This window comes from Zalophus californianus, chromosome 13 (genome assembly GCF_009762305.2).
Source record: "Zalophus californianus isolate mZalCal1 chromosome 13, mZalCal1.pri.v2, whole genome shotgun sequence".
In the NCBI taxonomy this organism is placed as follows: Eukaryota; Metazoa; Chordata; class Mammalia; order Carnivora; family Otariidae; genus Zalophus; species Zalophus californianus.
Window position 1 is genome coordinate 24,132,901 of NC_045607.1, and position 25,750 is coordinate 24,158,650.

The 25,750-nt window shown below is 40.7% G+C and overlaps 1 protein-coding gene across 4 annotated transcripts in view; it reads left to right on the plus strand.

The window, feature by feature from the left end:
• Positions 1-25,750, plus strand: part of CTNNAL1 (catenin alpha like 1) — a 59,709-nt gene that overhangs the window by 16,812 nt on the left and 17,147 nt on the right. For 2 of the 4 annotated variants that reach the window (XM_027615723.2, XM_027615725.1), the window contains exons 3-10: positions 5,036-5,223; positions 6,867-6,986; positions 9,194-9,283; positions 10,281-10,451; positions 13,442-13,642; positions 16,268-16,354; positions 19,793-19,951; positions 22,258-22,350. In XM_027615723.2, coding sequence (XP_027471524.1) covers positions 5,036-5,223; positions 6,867-6,986; positions 9,194-9,283; positions 10,281-10,451; positions 13,442-13,642; positions 16,268-16,354; positions 19,793-19,951; positions 22,258-22,350 — 1,109 coding nt within the window. The remainder of the gene's footprint in view (positions 1-5,035; positions 5,224-6,866; positions 6,987-9,193; positions 9,284-10,280; positions 10,452-13,441; positions 13,643-16,267; positions 16,355-19,792; positions 19,952-22,257; positions 22,351-25,750) is intronic. The other 2 variants (XM_027615724.2, XM_027615726.2) reach the window with 2 other exon arrangements.

Below are 25,750 nucleotides of genomic sequence, written 5' to 3' on the forward strand. Positions count from 1 at the left end.
AACTTTTACAATAAACCAGGCTAAGCCAAGGCAATGCCTTAGGGATAATAAAGAACAGGGAGAATACATGACATATTGATTAAGGTGGTTAAATAGATAGGACTTCGTTATTGGTTGACCAACTCAACTGAGTTGACTCGAGTTTGTAGCCATTCACTGTGCTAGTGAATAGATTTTAAGTGGGGAAGGAAGGATGGCCTTCTTCTATTCATAATTTATATTTTGCCTACATTTTAAAGAGGATTTGAAATAGCTTACAATAAAAGATACATGTTTAATAAATCCATTGCAATGGGAGATGAAAATAAATATACTGGAAACTTTGGCCAACACTGTTACTCTAATTAAGCATGAAATTTATCTTTGTACTTCCTGGAAGGCAGGACACAAATGTGGGAAAGAAAGGGTTATATAATTCTCATTGTTTGTTGAAAGGAAACAAACCAGCTTGTCAAGTGGAGAGCAACTTCTTTCTTGGCACTAAAATTATTGTGTGGGCGCTTATACAACAGACATTACATAATGCAATGGACAATTTAACAGAAAATGTAGAGATGTTCTACATATTACTGTTTTTTTTTTTATAGCAGCCCTTAATTAAAGCAAGAGTAGGGGTTTTTGAATGAAAGGGCAAGCGGAGTCCTACTCACCTTATGGGCTTTGTAGGATGTCACTGTGCTCAGTATAGGGTGAGAAAAGAGGATGTGGTCCACCGACCCACACTCCTGTAGACTGTGGCACCTGGAAGCCATCTGTTGTCATGGGCTCCACCTGTTGTCTCTTTTTGAAGTGCCCTTCCCCCTCTTGAGAACTACCTCCTCTGTCACTTTGGTAAGAGAATGAGAATGGCACCTCCTGGAGTTGTGTAGTATGGAAGCCTTATTTTCTCTTAACATGTACAAATTTCAGACTTAACTCGAATCACTCCTGAAATGTTTCTAGCCCACTCAGCCCATAGTAATCAATTTCTCCTTTGGACAATTTAATATTTATTTGAGAGAAATAATGTAAAGTAGTGATAAGGAACTAGGATTTTGGAGTCAGACTGCCTGGATTTCAGTCCCAACTCTTCACTTGATAGCAGTGTGATATTGGGCAAGCTATTAAACTTTTTTAAACCTCAGTTTTCTCATCAATAAAATGGGGTAATGTTAGTGTTTATAGAAGTGTTTTGGTATAATGCATGTATGCATTTGGCACATAAAAGGGCTCAATAAGTATTATCATTATAATTGTTATTTATTTATTTATTTTTTACTTTTCTTTCCTCTGGTGACTTCTTTTTTTTTTTTCTTAAAAATTTTATTTTTAAGTAATCTCTGCACCTAACGTGGGACTTGAACCTACAACGCTGAGATCCAGAGTCACATGCTCTACTCACTGAGCCAGCCAGGGGCTCCTTCTCTGTTGCGTTCTTGCATTGTGTTTTTACATTTTGTTAAGTTGAGGTATAACTGACATATAATGTTATGTTAGTTTAGGGTGTACAACACAGTGATTTGATATTTGGGTGTATAGTTGACCCTTGAAAAATACAGGGGTTAGGGGCACCATCCTCTGTGCAGTTGAAAATCCTTGTATAACTTTTGACTCCTCAGAAACTTAACTCCTAATAGCTTACTGTTGACCAGAAGTCTTACCAATAACAAATGGTTGATTAATACATGTTTTGTATGTTATATGTATTATATACTGTATTCTTACAATAAAGTAAGTTAGAGAAAAGAAAATGTTATTAAGAAAATCATAAGGGGGACGCCTGAGTGGCCTAGTTGGTTAATCGTCTGCTTTCGGCTTGTGTCATGATTCCAGTGTCTTGGGATTGAGTCCTGCATCCGGTTCCTTGCTCAGTGGGGAACCTGTTTCTCCCTCTGCCTGCCGCTCCCCTGGCTTGTGTTCTCTCTCTCTCTGACAAATAAATAAAAAAAATATTTTTAAAAAATCATAAGAGAAAATACATTTGCAGTACTATCCTGTGTTTATTGAAAAAAAATCTGCATATAAGTGGACCCACAGCATTCAAACCCACATTGTTGAAGGGTCAACTATATTGTAAAATGATCACCATAGTAAGTCTAGTTAACATCTGTCACCAAACATAGTTAAAAATTTTGTGTGTGTTGTGAGAACTTTTAAGATTTACTCTCTTAAAAATATGCAATATTTAAAAAAATATGCAGGGTGCCTGGGTGGCTCAGTCGTCAAACGTCTGTCTGCCTTTGGCTCAGGTCATGTTCCCAGGGTCCTGGGATCGAGCCCCACGTCGGGCTCCCTGCTCAACGGGAAGCCTGCTTCTCCCTCTCCCACTCCCCCTGCTTGTGTTCCTGCTCTTGCTGTGTCTCTCTCTGTCAAATAAATAAATAAAATCTTTAAAAAAATAAAAAAATAAAAAATATGCAATAAAGTATTAACTATGGTTGCCAAGCTATATATCGCATCCCCATGACTTATTTGGTAACTAGAATTTTGTAATGTTGACTCCACCCAATTTGTGCCCCCTTTCAACATTTTTACTTGTCCCATATTTTTTATGGGAGCTCAGTAAGTATCTATAATTGACTGACTTTAGATTTTCACATTAAGACACAACACTAATTACATATACAAGTTAAAAATGGCAACCACGAAGCTAAAAGGACAGTGTTGTGACTTTTTTAGGGAGCTAATTTCTGAACAGTGTACACTTTGAACAATTTTTATAATGTTAAGGAAGAATTTGACCATGTTAGTGGAGCTAACCAAATGTTACCATCCCACATAGTTAGAGGAGTTTAATGCCTGGGTTTAGTCAGAAAAAGGAAAAGTTACATAATGCCATATGTGCAGGCTCATATGTAGTATCTTTGAGAATTGAGAGCTGTAGGAAAAAGTAACATTTTCCAGAGGCAGAGAGGAAACATTTTTATCCTCAAAGCTATTGCAGACTGATACTTTTCCTCCTGCCCCTTTTTGTGCTCATGAAGGTTTAATTCTAACCTTTTTTTCCTCTGTATATTTTGCTGTGTAAACTGTATCAGTAACCTATTGCTGTGTGACAAATTAGCCCAAACCTAGCAACTTAAAACCACAAACATTTATTACCGCACAAAGTTTCTGAGGGTCAGAAATCAGGGAGTGGCTTAGCCAGTGGGATCTGGGTCAGTGTCTCTCTCACAAGGTTGCACTCAAGGTGTCTGCTGGGCCTGTAGTTATCTGAAGGTTGACTGGACTGAAGGAACTGCTTTCCAGTGCCCTCTGTTGGTTGTTGGCAGGCTTCACTTCTTTGTTGGCTTTTGGGCAGAGGCCCGAGTTTCTCATCTATGCCTCTTTGTAGGAATGGCTGCTTACAACATGGTAGCTGGCTTCCCTTAGATAGAGAGAGAGAGAGAGCAACCAAGATGGCTACCTTAGCGTCTTTAAAAACCTATCTTGGAAGTGACATGCCATCACTTCTGCTGTACCAACCCTAGTATGATGTGGGAGGAGACAACACAAGGATGTAGTAAATTCCAGGAGGTGGGGCTCACTGGGAGCCATCTTGGAGGCTGGCTACCACAGACTTCCTCTATTAGTAGAGTTTCAGCTGTTGTCATGATAGGTAACCAATCCATATCTACAGGCTTGTCTTTTGGGTTTTCCTGTGTTGTTTCAAATTTCTGTTGTCTGAAAGTAAATTTATCATTTCCCTTTCTGTGCGCTTCTGATGTTTTTTAAAAAGTGATTTAGGTTCACAACCTTGAGGCCATTTTTTTTTTCATTTCTCTTTTTCTTATCACTGCTCAGGTACCAATTTTATATTTTCTTTCCCTGGTATCTCCCAAATCATCTTTTTTATGTTCCTGTAGCTACTGTCCTTGCAAGATCCTTACTGCTTCATACCCACAATTGAAATGCTGCCTGAGTAATACCCTGACTTTGAGTCTCTGCTTTCTCCAGACTGACCCTAAATCTTGATTTCATTATGTCACACCTTGTGACTTGTCCATTAAAATTCAGGTTCCTTTACTCAAGATCCTTAGCCTATGGGCTGATGCCTTATTGGGTATATATAATAATATTGACAAGGGGGCTTTTGTGAGAAAATCAATCTATGCACTAAGGTTTATACAGGATGTAAAAAATTACCTTGAACATTGCAAGATGATGGAAAGTTTATTTTTTTTTAATCTTTTTAAGTTAAACAGTAAAGTTTGGAAGAAATTGCAGCCTGGCTTCATTTTTAAGGAGAACAAATATTTGTATTGTTTTATTGATGGATAATTGCTATTACAGAAATCAAAGCATTTTGATAGCAACATTTTGATAGTGAGAAGAGACTTGTTCTAGAGGGTTGGGTGTTCATTTGGTAGAATCGTTTATGCTGGGCATCATAAGAAGTATACATTCAAACAGCAAGCCTCAGAGTCAGCCTGTGTCTTAAGTTCTCAGGAGAGATACTTTTGTTTTTTTCCCACTCAGAGCCCAGGCTGCCCAACAGATAAACTTGCATATTATTTCCCTTTGCCTATGGATGATTTTTCTAGGCCCCCTTATTACTGAGGATGCCTCCCAAGAGGCCCCAAGCTTTGTCTTCTTTTCGTGGATGTTCGTAAAAACCCTAGCCTCTTCAGGCTGTGGAGATGGGCAGTGACTACCACCCCCGCCCCAGTACTTTTCTGTCCCCTCACTCCTGGCCAAAGCCTTGGCGACTGCTTACTGCCCTACTTTAGGTTCTTCTTTGGTTATTGACCCTTGGGATTTCTCTTATTTGGTCTTACAGAGAAGAAGGCTTTTTTAGATCATGTAGTTTGCCATATCACTAGAAGAAAAATTAAAATATTTTGCGAACTTGGTGAAGGCAACAAATTTCTCAAAGTTCTTAAGAATGTGCCATTATTTTGTCATTAGAGAGCCTCATACGATAATCCTTGTGCTCATCAAGGAGAAGCTGTTTCTTCCTGAAATGAGACTCCAGAGCCAAGGGTCTACTCACATTCCCTTCAAGAGTAAAGTCTGGATTTTAATTTAAGTGCATCTTATTCCCAATTTAACTTTTCACCCTTGCCTTTCTTGTTAGGAGAAACAATTGCAGCACTTACAGATATAAGCAGCTTGAATCATCCAGAGTCTGATGGCCAGATCACAATTTTTACAGATAAAACAGGAGTTATAAAAGCTGCAAGATTACTTCTTTCTTCAGTGACAAAAGTGTTGTTGCTGGCAGACCGAGTGGTCATTAAGCAGATAATAACATCAAGAAATAAGGTATTTGTCTTTCTCGTGTTTCTATACCTGTGTCTTTTGGGGTTGTTCAAAAGCGTTTTTTAGGTTAATTACAGGTAATTTGGCAATGCTTATCAATTTTAATTGTTTTACCTCCAGTTGTCTGTAGTTTAAAAGTGGTATTCTTCTGCACCTATAATTCCTAAACAATGTGTGTACTGGGTCTAAACATTTAGATGTAAATAATATTTCTTCTCAGAAAATCGTTATCTACTTGTTGAGGTTTATTCGTGAAAGCTTTTCATGTGTACAAATTTGGGAAGAAAAGCCAAGAACCATGACAGTGTATGTAGTAGAAACCTAGTTGATAAAAATACCAAATTCCTCAGTACCTTTTTTTTTTCAGAGTCAGAAGATAATAATTTATAAGCTTAAAAATATTCAGTCATCTGAAACTGCAATTATCAACACTATGAGAAATTTCTTTATGCAGCATCCCTAGAGGTTATGAATAATCATAAAGCTTGCAGAATAAATTTAAACTCTCCCAGTCTAGAACTCTTCCAGTTGCTCAGATAATGGTTGTGCTCCCCCATCATCCAGGGAAGCCAGGGCATGGACAGTCACTTCTTTCCCTGGATAATTCCCTAGGCAAGGAGGAGGGCAGTCTGCCAGGGATGGATTGTCTCAATCAGGTTTGAGGACAAAACTACCTGATGGGTATTGAGTGAACTAAAGGGTGTGAGTTTCAAGCAAAAAAGAAATTGGAGAGGTGGATCGGGCAGTACTGGAGTGATAGGAAAAAAACCCCTATCTCTTTGAAAGACGGAGTTTCTGCTCAGTGGTAGCAATCTGCCTTATCTGTGCTAGTCGCCTGGACTTCCTGAGCTGCCAGGGCAGATTAACGTGCCAAACAGCCATCATATCCTCATTTTCAAAAGTAAACACAGGATATCTGTGTTTTCTTTACCTATCTTGGTCTGACGAAAGCTAATCCAGTACTATTATTTTAGAGAAAAGTATTTGAAAATATGTTTCACATCTATTTACTTTACTTTTAATATCAAGAAAACACCTAACATTGTCTGTTGGCTCTTATTATAGGTTTCTCATTTTTTTTGCCCCTGGCTACCCAAAGCCTCTTGGCAATTAATTTATTCAACACAGGCGGTTCCTGACTGATCCATACTGTTTTCCTGCTCTCGAAGCACCACACCTTCCTTTCCACTCCTCGCTGTGCAGGTGACCTTCCTTCCACTTTCTTGGGAAGAATGGGGTTCCCCACAGCGAACCTTAAGGCCTCTGTGTATTACCTTTATCACCCCTGTCTCCCTAGTTCTCTGAAGATTGGGTTACCTCTGTCCTGCACACGTCCACCTTCTCCAGACTTTGCTACATAAATGATCTCTCTTGTATATCGAGGTGTTTCTTGTACTCTTTTTCCTTTTAATTTTCAAGTAAGCTCGGGTCTCCCCATTGTAAAGACAAATCACTCCCTAGACGATTCTAACCTTTGGATGTGCTTCTACTTCTCTGGGCTCCTCCTTCCCTGTCTTCCCCTGTGATGACTCCTTCTCAGCTCTCCCCTAGAATTCAGAGTTTCTCCTTTTTCCTCTCTATTCACCCTTGACATCTCAGTCTCTTTCATGTCTACACCTGACAATCAAATATTCTCTGTTTTGCAGGTTCTTGCAACTATGGAAAGACTAGAGAAAGTAAATAGCTTTCAGGAGTTTGTCCAAATATTCAGTCAATTTGGAAATGAAATGGTGGAGTTTGCACATCTAACTGGAGATAGACAAAATGTATGTGTTTACCACATTGAAACATTTTCAAATACATGCATACTTTTTCATTTGGATGGAGGTGTGATCTTTGTGGTCATCTGGGTTGGTTTATTTGCTTATTAAATTTATAACCTTGGTGTTGAAAGCCTTTCATAAAGGAGCTAGGATAAAGTAAGTAAATTCACGTGACTTTTTTTTTTTTTTGCATACATGTAATAGTTAAATATGTTCTTACCACACACACTAGGAAAGGTCATATTTGCCTTCAGGGCTCAGATCTAGTACTTCCTCTTTTAGGAAAATACATTTGACTCTTCTACCAGGGGCTCAGGCAAATAAATTGAGTCATCATATATATTCTGTTAGTATTTTATTCTATTTCTGTTTTTGTAACGTGTTATGTATTATTCTGCTGTTATCTATTTCTGTCAGTTTTCTCCATTAGAATCAGTAGTAATAAGTCAAGCCATTATTTATCTGCATTAGCTATGTGTTAGGTACTTGATACACATGATCTCATTAATTTTGAAAACATTCCTGTAAGACAGGTATTGTTATTACTGTTTTACACCTGAGGAGATAGAACCTGAGAGGATAATAAACTTTCCCAAGGTCACTCATCTAGCAGGTTGAACTTCATTATATCTGATTTTGGAGCCTGTAATTTTTAACCTACACTGTGATATTAGTTCTTTATAGGTCTCTTCCTCAATTTAGACTATAAGCCCCCAAAATTTAGGGAGGTAGAAGACCATATTATATTTAAGACTTGACTTTCTTTTGTTGGGGTATTCATGCATGAGTTCATCTTGTCAGCAGGTTAGATATGTAATAAAGGACCTCTTGAGATGTTTTGGTGTAGTCCTATAGAGTATCATCATTTTGGATGTGAACTTTCCGGGTTGTAGCTGGAGTTGGAAGATGGGTATTGGCCTGGAAAGTGGCAGGCTGGTTTGTATGCTTCACCTAGTGCTTCTTGGACCGTCTGGGTTTTATGGAGGCCTCTTTTTGTCCTGGGGACTAGCCCTCTCTAACAGATTGAGATGCCCTCTTTTTTGCTCATTTGTTATCACTATACAATAGATGGTGTCTTGTATGGCCTACAACCCACAAATGGAAAGACTGACTAATGTGACAGGTGAAAATTTTGTGTAATTCAAATTTCAGTGCCCATAAGTAAAGTTTTGCTGGGACACAGCCATGTTAGTTTGTTTATGGATTGTCTCAGGGTGGCTTTCACACTGCAATGGCAGAATTAAGTAGTTGTTTCAGACTCTGACCCAGAAAGCCTGAAAAATTTATTATCTGGCCTTTTGTTGAAAATGGCTGCTGACCTCTGATTTAGATGGCCATGACCAAATTATTATAAGAGTATTTGGTTCTAGATTTGATCACACTATTTAGGTGCTTTCTGCAATAGCACATATCCTATCAAGGGCTCTATGAAGAGAAACTAAAAGAAAATAATTGAAAGCATGGTGCCTGCTCCAGACTTCATAATCTAGTTGGAGAAAATGATAGATCCGAGAAACATCTTAAGACTGTTTCAGAGCAGGGGCGCCTGGGTGGCTCAGTCATTAGGCGGCTTGCCTTCTGCTCAGGTCATGATCCCTGGGATCGAGGCCCGCCTCGGGCTCCCTGCTCGGCGGGAAGCCTGCTTCTCCCTCTCCCACTCCCCCTGCTTGTGCTCCTGCTCTTGCTGTCTCGCTGTCAAATAAATAAATAAAATCTTAAAAAAAAAAAAAAGCCTGTTTCAGAGCAGCATATTGGTTAAGTTTAACCAGGCATGGTCTCTGAAAGAGTTGACTTCTAAGTATCTAATCTGAAGGAAATAATAGCCCATAACTGCTCGATAACTAGGTTACTCTTAACGGAGTAAAGCATAGGACGGTTGTTTCGGGTCGGGAGTGAGGTGTATCCACATGGGCACAAGAATGTCAGGTGGGCAGGCCATCAGCGTGTGAGGTGCGAGGCCTCCCCCTGCTCCGTCTCAGGCCCACAGGCCCTGACTCTGCCACCCTCAGTAAGGGCACCTGCTTCTTTTCACACAGTGTGTTGATGGATTAGATCAAAGTGGTGACATTTTATCAAACTTTAGCTTGGTTTTGTTCACTTTGTCACTTTTTAAACAATGTTATTTAATTGATTCTTGTTGCATAAATGATTTTTTTCATGAAATTGTTTACAGGATCCTAGACCGCTCAGTGGTTTTATTTCATTTTTAGGATCTGAAAGACGAGAAGAAAAAGGCAAAAATGGCAGCAGCCAGGGCAGTTCTTGAAAAGTGTACAATGATGCTTCTCACAGCCTCAAAGGTAGGGACGCTTTTGTTTCACCTGCTTAAATGCATCTACTTTATATGTTTTACATTTTTAAAAAGGTCGAAGTGATAACTTGGAGCATAGGCTACAGCAGTCAAACCTCAGTTATCCTTTAGCAAGAAGGCTCACTTCCTTCCCCGGTTCCAGACGGCAGTCAGTCCGCGAGTCAGCACTGCATGAGCAGCGGGGCGCAAGGTGGTGTGTGAGGTGCGGGGAGTCGGGGCCTGTCACACACGGGCACTGCCCACAGGGTTTGCCAGGCTCGTCGGGGAGCCAGCACATGTACTGTCGAAAAAGTGAGGCAAGTTAGAATCTGTTAAGTAACAGTGGAGTATTAATCCAGCCTTTGGTTTGTTCTGTAAATTCATATGTCTGGTTCCTTATTCTACTTCTAACAAGATTGCCAAACGGCAGCTGGCCAGCAACTCGGTACAATTCAAGAAAAAACTAGTCAACAGCTTGTGAGCAGGCTATTTAGAATTGCCTTTTCTGCTCACAGGGTTTACTCTAGGCTGGGTTAGTGAGGCCACCACAGCAGCCCCTGCAGCCGGCTTGCAAGGCTCTGCTCACGTCGAGGCCCCCGGGGCAGCTTTCATTCACATCGTTTCTAAAAAGTCAAAGGTGCATCCCCTGTAAAACACGTGTTCCCGTGTCCTCGTGCTCGTTCTTTTTTAGGTTTTGCGCGGGGAAGGCGACGTTTTAAGGTAGTTTTAATCGTGATGGAGATAGTTTCCCCCCCCGCCCCAAATTTTAAGTAAACTTGTTGAAGTGTAAAGATACAGTTTTGCACTCTGCCTTTTTCACTTAACCTTGCTATCGCTTTTTACTCATCCTGCTTCCACTTTTAGTGAGGAGAAGCAGCTGGGTGAGCCAGGGACCCAGGAGATTTTGGTAAAGAACCATTTTTATTAGCATGACACGTTCTCTGTAAGATTTTGTGTATTATGGTATGGGCCCAGTCTGAAAATAAACATTTTCAATTGTTTTGAAGACATGTCTCAGGCATCCCAACTGCGAATCAGCCCATAAAAACAAAGAGGGAGTATTTGACCGAATGAAAGTGGCATTAGATAAGGTGATTGAAATCGTGACTGACTGCAAACCAAGTGGAGAGACTGACATTTCATCTGTCAGTATTTTTACTGGAATTAAAGAATTCAAGGTAAGAATAGAGAGAATATATATGTTATTTTCTTTCCATATCAGAGGAACATCTTTAGCGGTAGTATCCATGTTCTGGTATAATATTTTAGGATAGATGCTTCACAAAAGCAGAGATTTTTCTTTAAGACAGTGCCACTCTGTATAAACTTAATATTCGGTAACATTTGGTTTAGTGTAGTTTGTACAGAGAACGTTGGTCTGGGGTTATGGTAGCTGCCGGGCCCTATGTCGCTGCATGGTTCAGCAGGAGCCTCCTGTCCTCTGTTTAGAAAGGTGTTCCCTGCCCAGTCTTTTGAGGAGTGCTATGCTATCTGTCCGGGGCTGATGACAGACAGCAAATCGTTTCTGCTGGAATCCCTACTCGTCCCTGAGCTCTAGGGTGGATGTTTTGAGACTTTAATAATAGTAATAGTATTCATGTTAATTAAAATCTGGAATGAACACTAATACATGCTAACATGTATTGTTGAACATTTACTCTGTGCCAACCCTGTTCCAAATGCTTTAAATATATGTACCTGTAAAATCCTATAAGAACTATTGCTACTATACTGTTGAGGAGACTGAGAAATAGAGATTAAGTAATTTGCCAGCAAGGAAGTGCCAGAGTTAGGATTTGAATCCAGGCAGTCTGACTCAGAATCGCCCCCCATTTTCGGGCAGAACTTCTCATGGGAAGTCAGAGGGCTGGTGAAGGTGCTCTCTGGGTCTGATTGAGGAGGGCCCTAGGAAATCATCTCGTACAAGCCCTCATTTAACAGCTGGGAAGACTAAGGCTCTTGGAAGTTATCTAATAGGCTAAGGGCTGCAACGAAGATGGCATTCCTTCCATCTTTTTAATTCCTACTTAGGTAGGAACATGGGGTGAAAGAAAGTCATGGAAAGAACAGTTATTTTTAGGGGCTGTTGTCTTCATGAATATTATCTAATTTAGTCACTAACTTCCCTTTTAGGTGGGTACTATTATCATTGTGTTTTTGAGGAGGAAAGCTAGTAAGTGGTGGAACCCTTTAGAACCAGGACTGGCTAATCCCAAAGTCCATGACCTTTCAGTTGATGCCTGTGGGTTTGCTTGTATGCTGCTGGTCCTGCCCTAACTCTCTTTCTGAGGGGAAAGAAGCTACAAAGACCAGTCATTGTTTTAGAGTTTATATTGTCTAAGGGATTTTAGAGCTTATTTTTCTAATCCCCTCTTTTTATAAAGGCTGAGGGGGAGATGTCTTCTCGAGGGTTAAAGGGTAATTAGGGAAACAAATAGGACGAGAGCCAAGTCTTTTGCTTCTTGGTGCTACACTTGGGTTCCAGGTTACCTCGGGGCGGCGCTGTGCCTGAGGCTGCTGCAGCCGGGCTAGCGCAGTCTGCAGGGCAGAGCTGTTACGGATAGACCCCATCTCACCATCAGTGGGTATCTTTTTGGCATCTTACCATTTTTCCTGGTGGAGAGTATAATCTGTAAACGGAGACGGGATGCTTTACTGTGCTCGGTACTGTGGATATGTGGACAAATCTTAGGAAACCATATAAATGAATGGCTTTTGGAAAAACGTCTCCTCCCAGTTGCTGTTATTTCTTTTTATTTTATTTTTAAAAACATTTTTTTAAGACTATTTATTTGTCAGAGAGAGAGAGAGAGAGAGCACAAGCAGGGGGAGCTGCAGGCAGAGGGAGAGGGAGAAGCAGGCTCCTCACTGAGCAGGGGGCCCAATGGGGGACTCGATCCCAGGACCCTGGGACCATGACCTGAGCTGAAGGCAGACGCTTAACCGACTGAGCCACCCAGGCGCCCCTTGTCAATTCCATACCTTACTTTTATCCATGTTCTTTCCTAGCTTAAAAAAAAAAAATTGCCATCTACCTAGGATGGGGTGGTTACTGGAGACACCTTGGGCCAAGAGGAGAAGGGGAAGCAGGCCCTGACTATGGCCTCTTGACCTTCCCAAATCTTGGTGTTTTCGTGGGTCCTGTGAAAATGGGTCAGATGTAAGGATTGACTTGAGACTATGTTTGTGAAAGGACTTTAAAGTGCTAAACAAATGTACGCTATTCTTACCAGCACATTCAATGTGAGCACTGTCATGGTCATCACTGCGGATCGCCTCTTGGCCCAAGTTGTTTTTGTGATACCGCTCGTGGGCTGGAGTTTAGACCCAGCTGCAGTGGCACAGTGTCACGTAGACAGCTGAGAGAGAGAAAGACGCGCCAGTGAACACGTGTCCGTCACGCATTCCAGGAACTCTGAGCACAGGATGGCTGAAGTGACAGGTTGTTTGGGAGCTTGAGGGGTGGTTGGACAGACCGTCAGAAAGATCTGTAAAATCAAGACCCTAGAGGATTTTGTATTTTGCAGTAGAAATTTGAGCTTAATTTTACACGCGGTGAGGAGTCAATTGTTGGGAGGTGGCAATCTCAGAAGCTTTCCATTTTGGAAAGATGATACAGGTAGAGGGTGGCAGAGAAGGTTTTGGTCAGGGAGGTGCTGTCGGACATAAGACAAAATGTCGGGAGACTGGTTAGGTGACTAGGAGAGTTTTGCTGAATTAAGGAAGGAGAACTTGGTGCCTTTCCCAGCCTTTCCCATACCCACACCCTCCACACCCTGTCCCCCTGGGCTCAGCACAAATTCATATTTGGGTGCAGCGTCTTTCAGGACTTTGCCTCAGCATTTTCTCAGATGCAAATTCTCTACCTGTGGGCTGGTTCACTTTTCCTACCAGTTGCTACATGATCGTGCTTTTCTGCCTTAGTATTTACTGACTTCATAGGACTGTTGTATTAACAGCTGTTGTAGTGAATCTCTGCATGGCCGCTGGTGGCCCTTGAGCAATGTGTCCTAGAGAATAGAGTCATCACTAGAGGTTGTATTTCCCCCCGAGCCCTCAGACAGGGAAGGAAATTGCAAGTGTCTCTCTGGGCACTCTAGAAAGTTACAGCCCATTTGGTTAGGTGGGAATATTGACTCATGCCGATGGATATCCTTTCTGTTCTCAGATGAATATTGAAGCTCTTCTGGAGAATCTTTATTTTCAGTCAAAAGAGAATCTTTCTGCGACTCTGGAAGTCATCTTGGAGCGCACCGAGGACTTTACTGATTCTGCCTACACGAGCCATGAGCACAGGGAACGCATCTTGGAACTGTCAACTCAGGCAAGACTGGAACTGCAGCAGTTACTTTCTGTGTGGATTCAAAGTGTAAGAACTTTTTTTCATCAAAGCGATCCTATACAATAGCTTTTTCCTAAAGCTCTGAGAATTGTGGAAGCTAACATGAATGTGGTCTGGAATGGGACAAGGATGTCTCATCCCTTTTCTCCCTCCTTCTTGGCCCGAAGCATCCTTCCCATCCAGCGCTCACAGTACTTGACATTTCTAGGCCTGCTGTTTCTCAGTTGCTCATCCTGGCCAGCCCTCATTCTGTACCACCATCACTATCACAAGTTCATCCCATAATCCCCACTCATCCACCAAACTCGCCTCTGGAGAATTCCTCCCCAAAATGCTTCTTCAGAGTGAAGAGCCCTACCTAGAGGTTGTCATCCCCTGAGTCTTACTGCCAAAGCCATTCACATGTGCACAGTGCTTAACTCTGAGGACAGCTGATTTATAGACACAACAATTTATTTTATTATTTTTTAGAGAAAGAAGGAAGGGAAGGGGGGATGGAGAGGGAGAGAGAGAATCTGAGCATGGAGCCTGAGGTGGGGCTCAATCTCACAACCCTGAGGTCGTGACCTGAGAGGGAATCGAGAGTCAAACACTTAACCAACTAAGCCACCCAGGCGCCCCTACAGAACAACAATTTAGACAATTTATTGAAGTCTAGACACAGTGAAGACAAGGGTAGATCCAGCAAGCAGGTAAAAAATTTTTCAACCTTGCACTGATTCCTGGTCTAAGATTGTGAGCAGCCATTTAAAGGTAGACTGCTGGTGCGCATACAGCCTGGGAGGTTATGTGGTAAGAATGGTAAAGATGGACAGAGTTGGGAGTCCCTGGCTGGCTTATGGTAGAGCATGCAACTCTTGATCTTGGGGTCATGAGTTCGAGCCCCATATGTGGTGTAGTTTCCTTTAAAAAAATGAAATTAAAAGAAAGATGGACAGAGTGGGACAACAAAGAAAGTGTGTACCCAGGCTCTTGCAGAGAGTGGTTACAAAATTGACAGGTAGAGGCTTGAGACTGAGCTCTGGCACTCTTTATTTATTTCTTAGACCTAGGGTATGTCAAAAAAAGTGTTTAATGTGATTTACAATGTACAGCGTAGATGGAGCAAACCTGGCAGCTATGAACAAAAGCTTTGGCAGTAAAGACGAAGAGGGGTGAATGTGGCTGAGAATAGTAAATGAAGCAGCAGTTGACTTTCATGTAAAGCGATTGGTTTTTGAATGAAGAGTGGATATAAATCAAGATTTCTCCTATTCCTTGGCATCATGACAGTACAAATGCTCATATTAACGGGAAATTAACCTAGAGTAGAGTGCTGTCAGGGCTAAAAGCAATATTTTGTGATTACTTTGAAATATCTATGGGATATCTAATCTGAAGTGTAGATTGCTTCAGTTTTAAATTTTAAACCCAACAGTCAACATAAAGAGTTTCTGTGAGGAAATGCTGTGTTGGGAATCCGAGTCTGTCAACACTTAACTTTGCAATTAGCACCTTTCCCATATTTCACAAGTGCTCAGATTTCTGAGTCTGCATGCCAGATGTATTGTTCATTCATTCATTTTTTTCAGCATTTGTTACTGAGTGCCTTTTATATGCCAAACACCGGAAATCTAAAGATGAATAAGATAAAATCTTTGCCTGCAAGAATTTTGCAGTGGAGAAAAGTGTGGGAAGGGGTAAGGCGAGTACAGAAAGCTTTGTTAAGTGTCCTACCAGAGGTACAGACCATGTGTTGCAGGGACTTGAAGGAGGGCAAATTTATATTTAGGGAGAGGAATCAAGAAGACTTCTTTTTTTTTTTTTAAAGATTTTATTTATTTATTTGACACAGAGAGAGACAGCGAGAGAGGGAACACAAGCAGGGGGAGTGGGAGAGGGAGGAGCAGGCTTCCCGCTGAGCAGGGAGCCCGATGCGGGGCTCGATCCCAGGACCCTGGGATCATGACCTGAGCCGAAGGCAGATGCTTAACCAACTGAGCCACCCAGGCGCCCCAAGAAGACTTCTTGAAGATATTGGCATTTAACTTTGATTTATCCATTCAAAGAACTGAGTACCTACTACCTTACATTTGCTGTGCCAGGTATTATGTATTCATTGGTGAGCAAAATAAATGTGATACCAGCCTTCATGGAGCTTACCAAGGCCTAGTGGGGAAGATCGACTTTAACCAAAAAAAATAAAATAAAAAAAGTAAATATGTAATTGTAAACTAGAATAATTACTTAGAGAAAGATTAGAATGGGTAAGAAGAGAGCCTAATTTAGATTGTGTGATTCGAAAAGGCCTTTCTGAGGAAGAGACATTTATGTAGAGACTTAAAGGTAAATAGGATTTTAATTTTTAACTCCATTAAGAGCGAAGAGATGAGCATTCTGGGCAGAAGATAAAATAAAATCATTTTAGACATAAATTTATTAACAAAATGAGATTTTAAAAATTCATCTTTTTATAGTTACAATGGGAAAATATAACTAGTTAAAATTCTGTTTTCCATTCTATCCATAAAAAGGTGAATTTTTAAAATCTACTTTTTTATAATTCACAGAATGATATTCAACATTTATTATAATTTATTTTTCAAGTGACATTGGAACTACCAGATTAAAAAAGAGGAGGTAACACTATATATATATATTTTTAATTTTTAGCAAAGCAAGAAAACAAAAAGTATTGCTGAAGAACTAGAACTCGCTGTATTGAAAATCAGTCATAGTCTCAAGGAACTTAAGAAAGAAGTAAGTATAGTTTGAAATTTAGCCTCTTTTAATCCTCTGCTAGTTTTCATGTGGCATGGTATGTATGAAGTGCATTAGTATTAGTATGTCTGTGTGCCTAGAAGATGGTTTTTCATTTTGAACCCACTGTTTTTTGTAATGCCATCCTTCTCAAAGCTTGTACATGGATGTTCATAGCAGCTTTATTTATAATGGCCCCAAACCGGAAACAGTCTAAGTTTCCATCCACAGAGGAATCAATAAATGAATTTTGGTATATAACTCCACTAGTATTACTCAGCAGTAAAAAGGAACAATATCGATACAGGTAATCATATGGATGAATCACTAAAACATAACACTGAAAGAGGTCAGACACCAAAGAATGTGTGTTTGTGGGTGAGTGGGTGTGTATATATATAATTACATTTAGAAGGAATTCTAGCAAAGGCAATACTAATTTATAGTGACAGAAACCAGATCAGTGGCTGCCTCGGGTCAGAAGTTGGGGGATATTTACTACAAAGGGGCATGGAGAACTTTGGGAGATAAAAGAAATGTATTAAACACTGATTGTGATGGTGCTTACGTAGATATAAATGTCAAAATTCATCAAACTGTACCCTTGGTACATTTTGCTGTATATAAACTATAACCTTAATGTAATTGATTTTTAAAAATATTCTTTTGGTTGAGATTTCCCTGCTTCCTGCAAAACTTGGCCATCTCATGATTTATTTGATCACTCTCAGGTTATTGAAAGTCACTGCAAGTCAGATGTTTGCCAACTACAGCCAGGCTGTCTGTTTTAAGTCAAGTTTGGGGAGACATAGTCCTGCCCATGTGCTTACATATTGTCTACTGTTTTTTCACAACGGCAGGATTGGGTAGTTGCAGTAGACACTGTGCAGCCTGAAAAGCCTAAAATACTCCCTGTGCGGCCCTTTACAGAGTAAGTTTGCCAGTCCCTGCCTTAGGTCATGAAACACAATCTCAGTTCCATAATTAGAATGATTTCTCCAATATATTAATTGCTACTTTGGTATTCATTCAATTATAGGACTTACCCCTGTTTCCCAGCCCACAGCCTTACCTAGGGCTTTTGGGAAAGGTGTGTGTGGTCTCTGGTCTCTTTTCACACCTTTGTTCCTTCCCCCCCTCCCGCTTAGCTTCAGTTCCCGATCTTTGCCAGGTGTGGCTCAAGGCCAAAAGAGAGGAAGTGGGGAGGTGGAAAGTTCTTTGAAAACTGGTGCCCTTACAGGATGCTTTGGCCTCTGTTTAGGCTGACTTTGTCTCTCCTGGATGATTGTGTGTGTTCCTCGGAGGCCCTCCTGTGCGGCCCTCCAGCTCCTCACGGCGGCTCCCGTGCCGTCCTCCTCCCTTTGCTCTGGGGTGCACCCAGTAGGCACCCATCAGCTCTCCAAACAGAGCTTCCTTATCTCCAATTCCCTTAGTCTTTTATATTTTTGCACAGTCAAGGGTTCAAGAGAATGGAATTGGGTTTTGGTTTTCTTTGATAAATTATGTACATGATGATTCGTTTCCCATCTTACTTAGTGGACCTTCATTTTACCATCTTATTAAACATAGAAGGATGTTATGGTTTTCTTTGGTTTAAAAAAAGCCTATCCATGTTTTCCAGCCTATTCAATTTTAACTAAACTATTGTTAAAATTTGACTATCAGTAAGAGGATTAAATCCTTTGGTGATAGACTGAGCAGCTTGCCACCAGCTTCATTTTCTTTACCTCTGAAATGAGTGAAACAACATCAACCTAGAAGAATTTTTTTTTAAATGAGGTTGTTTTGTTTTGTTTTGTTTTTTTTAAGATTTTATTTATTTATTCATGAGAGACAGAGAGAGAGAGGGAGAAGCAGGCTCCCAGGGAGCAGGGAGCCCGATGCGGGACTCGATCTAGGACCCTGGAGACGCTTAACCATCTGAGCCACCCAGGCGCCCAAGAATTTTTTTTTTTTAAGATTTTATTTATTTATTTGACAGACAGCAAGAGAGGGAACACAAGCAGGGGGAGTGGGAGAGGGAGAAGCAGGCTCCCCGTTGAGCAGGGAGCCTGATGTGGGGCTCGATCCCAGGACCCTGGGATCCTAACCTGAGCCGAAGGCAGACGTTTAACGGCTGAGCCACCCAGGCGCCCCTAGAAGAATTTTTATAATGATTAAGGCAGATGGTCTCTATAAAACCACTGTCCATTCATTGTGCAGAGTGGAACTTTGGGTTTATTCACCCTTCCTCCCTTAGGCGTGGTAATAAGTTGTCTCTAGAACCACTCAGATTTACGTGACTGTGGGCAAGTCACTCAGTCTCTAAGGACCTGTTTCATAGTCTGTAAAATAAAGGGCTGGCATTAGGTATTCTCTAAGGCCCTGATGGTTAAATAAAATCTTTTAAAATTCTTATGTGGCATTTAGTTTCCAAAGGAAAGAACATTTTAATGTCTTTGTTTCTGACCAATTATTCTCACTTGATTGCATGAATGCGGACTTACTCCATTGTTAATTTTGTAGAAAGTCCTGTAATTTGAATTGACATTGGATTATTTCCAGGAAAAAAAAAATCACTTCATTCAATAGGCTTCGTTTAAAGTCAGATTTTCCTTAGGACAGTGTTATTAAAAACGATCTCTTCCTGGAGAACCCCAGAATAACCCGTCACATCATTTTTTTTTTTTTAACAAAAAGCAGGATGAAGGGAAGATTTTGGAGTTAATAGTACCCAAAGATATCTGCTGAGAGTGGGCCATGCTTAAAATCCATTCCAAGTCAAATACAGCCTTGGGGTTTTGGTTGCCCTTTGTCTGTCATCCTGTGACCCAAGAGTTGGGGAGTAAAGTTCTAGATAGCAACTACAGGTGGGCTGTAATCCCCTGAGGGAAGGGAGTATGTCCTACTTGTCTGTATGTCCAGCCTCAAATACAGTGTCTGCCATGATCTGGGTATCTAATAAAATTGTGTTGAATACCTAATTGATTGAATCTCACATCAGTACCTTTTCAAAAGTCTGTTAAACCTTACTGATCATGAACTGCCATTTGATTATCCTCGTAGTTCTCTGAATACTGCCCTCTTAATACTGTTGTGTTTCTTACTAACTTCCAGAGTAGTGGAAGCATTTTTTAAGTAAGAGAGAAGCTGTGTGGGCAAGAACTAGTTAATAGCAGGATGAGAAAGGGACCAGCCACTCCACACTAGCCGAGCAGTTCATCTTCTGCAGACATGAGGGGACTCAAAGATGTCCCTGTCACTCCTGCCTTGGGAGAACAGACAAGCTCCCCCGTGCGGCCCAACTGCTACTGTTGCCACAGGAATTTTACGCTCTCCTCTCTCAGTGAATCAAGTGGGGACTGCTCCTTTTTCGTTTTTAAAGTGCTTGTGCGCTGCTTGATGACAAAACCTGATTGTTGTATTTCTTTCATTGCCCTTCACCCCCCACATCTGCAGCTTCACAGGACAGCAACCCAGCTGACAGCAGATCTGTTAAAATACCATGCTGATCATGTGGTCCTAAAAGCATTAAAACTTACTGGAGTAGAAGGAAATTTAGAAGGTTTGGCTGAGTATGCCTGTAAACTCTCTGAACAGAAAGAGCAGCTTGTTGAGGTGAGTAATAGGTTCGTTTGTTAAAGAAATTGTGGTTTCATGATAGCTGTATCATCATCAGGGAATATTGACACAAATATAGTCTGGGGGTAACTTATATGAGCATTTTCTCTGTCTCCTTTGGAATCTTAAAGATACAATGTTTATCTGTTCTGTTCTTACAACAGTCTGGCTTCTAAAACAAAACAAAAAATGCTGGAACCCACAGATGCACTTATTAATCCCCTTGTCCTTATTCTTTCAGAGAGGTTAGGCTTAGGAGTAGAGCAGTGGAGACACATCCTATGACCTTGTTTCTGTTTGAACCTGTGGGGTCTCAGCAGGAAAGAGACGGCACACTTGAATTAGGATAATTTAAAGAGGCTTTAATAAAGGAGCTGTTTACAGTTGCATAGACACGGTGTGGGGGACCGTGGGAGTACAGTAATCGGGGTTAGTGATAGCAGAGCTGGTACTGCTGGTAGGCCCAAATTAATAGGGGAGAGGAGTGGTTACGGGAAACTGGAAGGGCATAGAGTCTTTCAGAAAGCCACCATGAGAGGTTCTGATTTCAAGACTAGACGCAGAGCTACAGCCCAAGGCAACCCTGCAGGGAAAAAGCATGAGAATAAAGGCCCTTACTGTTTGCATTCTTGCTGGTCTATTGCTGGGGCTTCCCATTGGCCAAACATAGCTGGAGACCACAAATGTCAGTCTCCCAGGGCATAAAGCAGTTTGAAGAGGAAGGAGAGTGGATGTGGACAGACAAAGAAAAGACATTCAGCACAGTATTCCTCCTCTGAACCTCTTCTGTTCTGCCCAAACCTCTATTGGGTGTTACTGGTGCTTCACCGGCCACTTTTGCTATAATATCAATTATTAATTGATATTCTAAGCTTTTCACTTACTGAAAACACTAGACATCTCTTAGTAAAAAATATATACTTAACCAGTGTATAACTTGTGCATATCAGGTATATCCAACATGTACACAAATGCACAGATATAAACCATAGAGCTGTCTCCATATTACCTGCTGTCCCCAGCTCACCAAATAATGATCAAAAGGAACCGTTAGTCTAAGTGGACTACCTTTCTCTCCTTTACTTGCCTACATATGAAAACTGCTAGGGAAAAAAAGAAAAAAGAAAACTGCTAGGGAGCATTCTTAAAATGACTATAGATACATCTCCATTTTACAATAGATTTGATGATTATGTTTTTTAAAATAGTTTTTTAAACATGTAATTGACATATAACATTGTGTAAGTTTAAGGTGTACAACATAATGATCTCAAATACGTATGTATTTTGAAATGATCACCACAATAAATTTAGTTAACATCCATCACCTCAGATGGTTACAGAAAATTATTTTTCCTTTTGATGGGAACTTGTAAGATCTACTCCTTTAGCAACTTTCAAGTATACAAAACAGTACTGTTAACTCTAGTCTTATATATTATATCCTCAGAACATATTTATCTTATAGCTGGAGAGTTGTACCTTTTGATCACCTTCACCTGTTATGCTGCTGTTATGTTTATAAACCAAGTATTATGACTGTAAACAATCTTGCTACTTATAGGAATCCTGTAGCAAAATTTTTAAGTGAAAAAAAGGTTTTCTGTCTCAAGTCTCAAGATTTTCAATAATTTTCTCTGATAAAGGCTCTTTTCTCGTTATATCAGCCTTGCCTAATCCAGTGTTATCTCCAGTGAAAGGTGTGTTAATTAATTGACCCTGAGAGGAAGTGTTGTTTGTTGATAGAATGTGTAGCTTGGGGGTGCCTGGGTGGCTCAGTCATTAAGTGTCCGCCTTCCGCTCAGGTCACGGGTCACAGCGGCAGGCCTGCTTCTCCCTGCTTGTGTTCCCTCTCTCGCTGGGTCTCTCTCTGTCAAAATAAAAAAAAAAGAATGTGTAGCTTGACAGAGTATACCTGAGGGACCTTGGGCAAATCACTTCTCTGAGCGAAGTTTCTTCATACATACAATGTATGGGCACTTACTAGATCCTTTCAGAGATTCCTTCTAGTTCTCATATTCTGTGGCCACTTGCCATAATGAGATAAGAAATAGAGACAAAGAGAAAATATGCTCTACGCTTATGTATTCCTGCTTTATTCTTAGAAAATCTGTTGGTGACCAATATAGTATTATGATAATCTTCTAAGTAATATACAACCTGATTTTTAATAAATAAGGTTTAATAAGGTTTTAATAAGTTTTCTGTGTAAGGCTTTATTTCCTTTATTAATTATAAAATGAAAACCTGTATTGCGAAGAATGAGAAGGTGGAGGTTGAACTGTAGAGATGTTTTCTCATAGGTCTGTCGATTGTTACGTCATATATCTGGGACAGAACCTCTTGAAATAACCTGTGTACATGCAGAGGAGACATTTCAGGTGACTGGCCAACAGGTATGATCAATAGCAGATCATTACTTTATATTATGTCTTGTCTGAGTGTCATAACAAATTGTGTGGAAGGAAGATGTGTGTGGTTCTGCATAACTAGAGGTCTGATCTACTGAGAGTGATGAAGAAGATAATGGAATTTTCACTGATAGTGTGCCAGAACATAGCTGACATTCCATGCTGATGCTGCTCATCTGCAAAACTGGAGATTGGCCCATTTAATTGACGTCCTAGTTTATATTTATTTTCAATGAAGCTGTTTGCAGTGCAGGTTGTAATGACATATTTGAAAAGTAATTTACTGGGGCGCCTGGCTGGCTCAGTCAGTGGAGTGTGAGCGTGTAGCTCTTGGTCTTGGGGTTGTGGGTTCCAGCCCTGTATTGGGTATAGAGATTACTTAAAAAAAATAAAATCTTAGCGGCGCCTGGCTCAGTCAGTTAAGTGTTTGCCTTCGTCTCAGGTCGTGATCTCAGGGTCTTAGGATCCAGCCCCATGTCGGGCTCCCTGTTCAGTGGGGAGTCTGCTTTTCCCTCTCTCTTTGCCCCTCTCCCCCACTTATGCTCTCTCTCTCTCTCTCAAATAAATAAAACCTTTAAAAAAAAATAAAATCTTTAAAAAAAAGGTAAGTTACCATTATGGACCAAGCTATAAAAATATTTACGTGTTTTGACCTAGGATTCCCAAGGATATAAGGAAATTAGAAAAACAAAAATGAAAGCAATGTTTGTTACAGCATTACTTACAATAAGATTCAGTTGGAAGCAAAATAATTATCTTAAGTTAGGCAAATAGCACATTATGACCTTAAATAATAATCATGATAACTAGAATTAGCAACACTGAAAAATGTATTGTTAAAATGTTAGATGATAAAAGCAGGATACGTATTTGTATACTTACTATAATTGCTACTATGTAAAATGTACATATATAAGAAAATGAGGGGTGCTTGGGTGGCTCAGTCAGTTAGGGTGGACACTCAGGTGTCCAACTCTTTGTTTTGGCTCAGGTCACGATCTCAGGGTCGTGAGATCAAGCCCCGTGTCAAGAGATTTTCTCTCTTCCTCTCCTTCTGCCCCTCCTGCTTATGCTCCCCCCTCTCTATCTCTAAAAATAAATAAATCTTAAAAAAAGAAAAAAGAAAATGACTACATAGGAAGATATAGAAATGGAAGTTCTTGTGCTTTTTTGGAAAAATTGTGAATTTTTTCTGAATTTTCTGAACTATAACTTTGTCTTTATAATTTTCCAGAGCCTTTTAAAAATCGATATCCCATTTAATATTGTCCCTGTCAAATTAATCTAAAGAGAAAAACGAGGGGCAGAACTTCCTTTCTTTTTTAGGTCTAAGCTCCAAAATACGATTTACCAGGTGTTCTTGTTTCACTTATCATGGTCAGCCAAAGGACGTACTCCTAACTGTAGTATTACATGGTAGATGTAGAGCCCTTGGATTTAGAGTTGAGAACAGTGCAAGTGACTTAGAGACCATAGTGGCCTGTGTCTTCTAGCAGAAGCATGTTGAATGTTGGACGGATGTGTGCTCTGTAGAGAACAGTGTGAAAGGCTTATCATGGAAGGAAGAAGTATATCAGTGACCCTTAGCAATGATCATCTGCTGAACATTTTATTATAACCAGAGGATCTCTCCTTATTAAGAGAAACCAAGGCTTCAATATTTGCTTGTCTGCTTGAGATTCATCCTGCTTGCCTTGGCTTTTAAATGTATTTCAGTAGAATTAAAAGGTTTGACTCTTCTGCCATATGCAATCAGCTCTTGCTTTCCTCAAGCCCTACTTGCTATTTGGCTGTAATTCTCTGCTTACTGTTATTATTGTAGCAGGGATATTAGGAATAACCACACTTTCTTCCCCAGGATGGTGATAGAGCCTGTTGTCAATTTCCATAACTTGAAAAGCATTTTTGTTCTCACAGCCTTAGCCTTTACTCCTTGTCTTTGCCATCTGTTTCACAAAGGGATCATTTAAGGAAATAGAGCATGCCTCTGGGATAATTAGTATTTATTTCTGTACATCTCTACTTTAGCTATGTCATCTTTGTATTTCCTTTAGAATGTTAGATCCTGTCCAGGGCACAATGGAGCAGTTTGTACAGCATACAATGGCTCCTGGTCGAGAGGGAAGTCCCACTGAAATCTAGCTCATGGTTCTCTGGCAAGCCCATGTGCCTGCCCTCCCTGAGGATGGGGAACTTTGTTTTGCTCATGAAGCTGCCACCTACTTGTCAAGTCCTGTGCGTGTATGACTGTGGCCACCCAGGAGGAACATGTAGCTCTAATTCCCTTATAGGTAGCATGACGTGGACCATATCAGTCTTCTGAAAGCTCCCCAGTAACTTCCTGTCTCACAGTAAAGTCCAGTCCTTACTGTGTATGTTCCGCATCACATGGCCTCTGGTGTCCTTCCTTTTTTCATGTCAGTCCAGTCACACTGGCCTACTGGCTGATCCTTGAACACACTAGAAGTGCTCCACCTCATCCCAAATGACTCGCCCTAGATTTCCTTTGGCCCCACTGGCCCTTAGTTCTTGGCTTTTATGTGCCACCTTTTCCGTGACCACCTAACACCCTCTCTCCTCCTTACCGTTTATTTTTATACATATAATTTATCATAACTTATAATATCTTATCATTTAGTTGTATGTTTTTTATTATTTGTCTCCCCCCATTATGTGAGTCCCATGGAGACAACCATCTTCATCTGTTTCACTCATAGCTCTTTTCCCAGCTCCTGGAACACGGGTATAGTGCCTCGCACAGAGTAGGTGAATGAATAGCCATGTATTAGTTACTTGATGTCCCCGAGCCTCAGTTTCTCTCTCTCTATTGAGGAAATGTATTTTGTTTGTGTTTCTGAAGGTCAATACTAATGTAGATCGACCCCTAAGACAGTATCTCAAGAATGTATCTGCCGTGTGCTCATAGGTGTGCGTGTATGTTACCACTCCTACCACTGCCGGTACTACTAGCCACCTACCACTCCCACTACTGCTACTGGTCCTGCTCCCCTTACCGGTACTCCTACTGCCACCAGCACCACCAGCACCACTGTGGCGACCGCTGCCGCTGCCACAGCCCCTGCCCTGTGTCTTGTGTACAGCGCAATCCACCCTTCCTGGTCTGAGTGTAACTCTTTGAATTCTGCTGTGGAAATGACTCTGTGAAAGTAGTTTTCCTGAAATAAAGACCATTGCTCCCTGAATAAAGGTTTGTATATAATAATGCATGCTATTTATTTGTGGATCAGATTCGAAGAAACAGCAAGTTTTGTTCCATGTCTCTCCACGTTGGCCAACGTGGTGCTTATGTGTGGAAAGCACTTCATAGTTGTTTGTTGAACAACTTTGAAGTGTACAGTACAGACTTAAGTCTGGTCTCCAATAT